General features: G+C 37.2%; 1 protein-coding gene across 1 annotated transcript in view; it reads right to left on the bottom strand.

Annotated features, from left to right (window-relative positions):
* Positions 1 to 2,500, bottom strand: part of LOC122259482 (alpha-Mannosidase class I a) — a 42,793-nt gene that overhangs the window by 39,768 nt on the left and 525 nt on the right. Inside the window, exon 1 of the mRNA XM_086546405.1 lies at positions 2,339 to 2,500. This exon is cut by the window's right edge and continues 525 nt beyond it. Within this exon, the coding sequence (XP_086402531.1) occupies positions 2,339 to 2,500 (162 nt within the window). The remainder of the gene's footprint in view (positions 1 to 2,338) is intronic.

The raw sequence follows: 2,500 nt of genomic DNA, 5'->3' as shown, positions 1-2,500 counted from the left end.
GCTTTTTTTTTTCAGAACGAGGCAGCTTCATGCAACATACCCTGACTTTTCCCACTCTGTCAGCCTCTCATTGTAAAGCTAGAGCCATTTTTGTGTCTTAATTTTTGTGTTTTATTGTATTTAGAGATTAATATTTGTCATATTATAGGTTCTATCAATGATGATATTGACTAAAATTGTAGTGCGTGTCAGAGTAAAAGGCATCCCATCCCTACTGACACAGGGGCACATTGTAGACACTGTGCCTGGTTTGAGTCACCTTCTTATTCTGCCTGTATATCCTTCATCGGCAGTACTTTAGAACAAGAGGTCGGTAATTTGCTGTGTGCCATCACTCTATAAAGATGGTGCTGTCTAGAGATCGTGGAGGGGTGCCATTCAAGGCTCTCTCTCCTCCTGGTGCAAGAAGAAAGTGGTGCCATCTAGGTTTTACTTAATTTGGCTTAATATTACAGCAATTGTTGTAATTATGACTGCAATAGCATCATCACTCACTCATTACTCATAGCACAATAAATAACAGTGATCCAAAATTCCAAACATCTTTTACGTTATGACTCCCATCATCAGGCCAAGGCTCCTGTGTCATGTGTCATGATACTCATCAGCAAAGGATTAATTTTTTCCAGAGTACTATTCACAGAAGGTCATGGCAATCCCTTGCCACCATGCCATTATTATGTTCTGACTGTAAGCTTTCCATCACAGATTACAGCAAGTTTAAAGTAGATTTAGAGAAAATATAAACAACATTTATCATAATTTTCATTTTTGTACTTTGCAATGGAGATGTGGCATATGAAAAGTGTCTTAGAATTTGTTGATTAATCACTTCCTTGTACAGCTTACACTGTGGATGGTAGTTGTTTAATTGGAAATTAGCTGATGGAAGGCTTAGAATCTTAAATCTAACCCAATAGCACTGTTTCAAGTGATTGCTACAGCCTCTGCATCTTAAGTACTCTGACAAAGGACTACAAACTTTGACTCACAATCTGGCAAAACATGTTGAGCTTGTTCCTTATTTGTTGACAAATCAACAGGAAGGTCTACAAGCTCCATCTTAGCAAAATGGATGTGGTGGTTTGTTGACAATTACTGGAAAGCCAGTAGTAGCCAAATAGATGTGGCATGAAGGGAAAGATGAATTCCAGCTGCCTTGTGATATGGATATTAGTCATAAACACAGGTTTCCTTGCTCTTATCACTTTATGTTATCTTCATTTTGAATGGCATTTTTTTTTTTTTTTTTTTGTATTTGTTGACAAGAGCACACAAATGCAAATAAAGTTTTATTTCGTTCTCCCATGTAAATGCAATACTTTATTACACTGAGTATAAAGAAAATAATGACCTGATATGGAAACTAAACTACAAGTTTAATTAACTGCAACATTGATAGAGCCAGTCTATGACATAAAAGTCTCAGAATGACTTACAACAAAAGAAATGAAGAATAACAAAATAGTTTTAGTACTATGATGATGAGTGAATGAAAAAGCGTGAAGGTCTCAATAAGTCATGTGAAGCTGCCTTGCCCTGAAGTGTAACCCATCTGGGATGTCGCATTGGTGGCACTAGAGCCCATCCCAGGGACTGAGCAAGCAAATCTATCCCCGTCTGCAATGGGCTAATATGCATAACTCTTTCTCAATTGAATCGTTAAAAACTAATTTTTAAAAACATAATTTGTTAATGCATTCATCATATTTGTTACCACAGAATCAATAAGAGCAAGTTTTCATTTACTTAGTTTTTGTTTCATCACATCTGAAGTGCCTAATCTTGTTATTTCATCTAAGATAAAAATCTTGCCAGTAATACATTTTACTTTCATTACAATAATCCCCATCAGACAACTGATTTACCAGTATAAAAGAAAATTCCAAACACTATAGTAATCTTTACATCATACACTGATAATATTCAAATCTTTCTGAATTCTAACATGTCGGCAGCATGGCTGGAAGTTGCAGATGTATGGAGTTTGGGTTGCCTTTGCGGATCAGGGAGAGTATGACCAACAGAAAATAAGTCTCAATTCCTACCAATTCCAATCTTTTGGCAATGCGGTGCAATATCTACAGCAGGAAAGCATTTAAAGAAATGCCAAATTTAAGCAGAAGAAAAAAGTTTCAGTTTTGGCAAGGATTAGTCGATACAAATAGTGACTGTTTTATCGAGGGCTGTTCCGCCCCCTAAACAATGGTAAATTGTAAATTGTAATTGTAATCGTGTAATCCGCTATGTGGTGGACACACGGGTGTCTTGTAAACAACTACCATGTAATTAATATAAACACACTAACAGATCATAAGACCATCGTAGGTCAACTTACCTCTTTGACCTTTTCTCTGCGCTGTCTTGCGACTGGATCTGCATCTTCACCCCCTTGTACCACAGGTTCATCGCTCTTGTCCTGACCTCCCAGACCAACTTTTTTGTCCAGCTCTATTTCGTTCTGCCCTTTGTCTGCAATGACCCTTATGCTCTCATCTAC

This window comes from Penaeus japonicus, unplaced genomic scaffold (genome assembly GCF_977035675.1).
Source record: "Penaeus japonicus unplaced genomic scaffold, GWHDUDI00000001_assembly GWHDUDI00000018, whole genome shotgun sequence".
NCBI lineage: Eukaryota > Metazoa > Arthropoda > Malacostraca > Decapoda > Penaeidae > Penaeus > Penaeus japonicus.
Note: the sequence above shows the minus strand (reverse complement) of the source record. Positions and strands in the feature narration are given on the sequence as shown.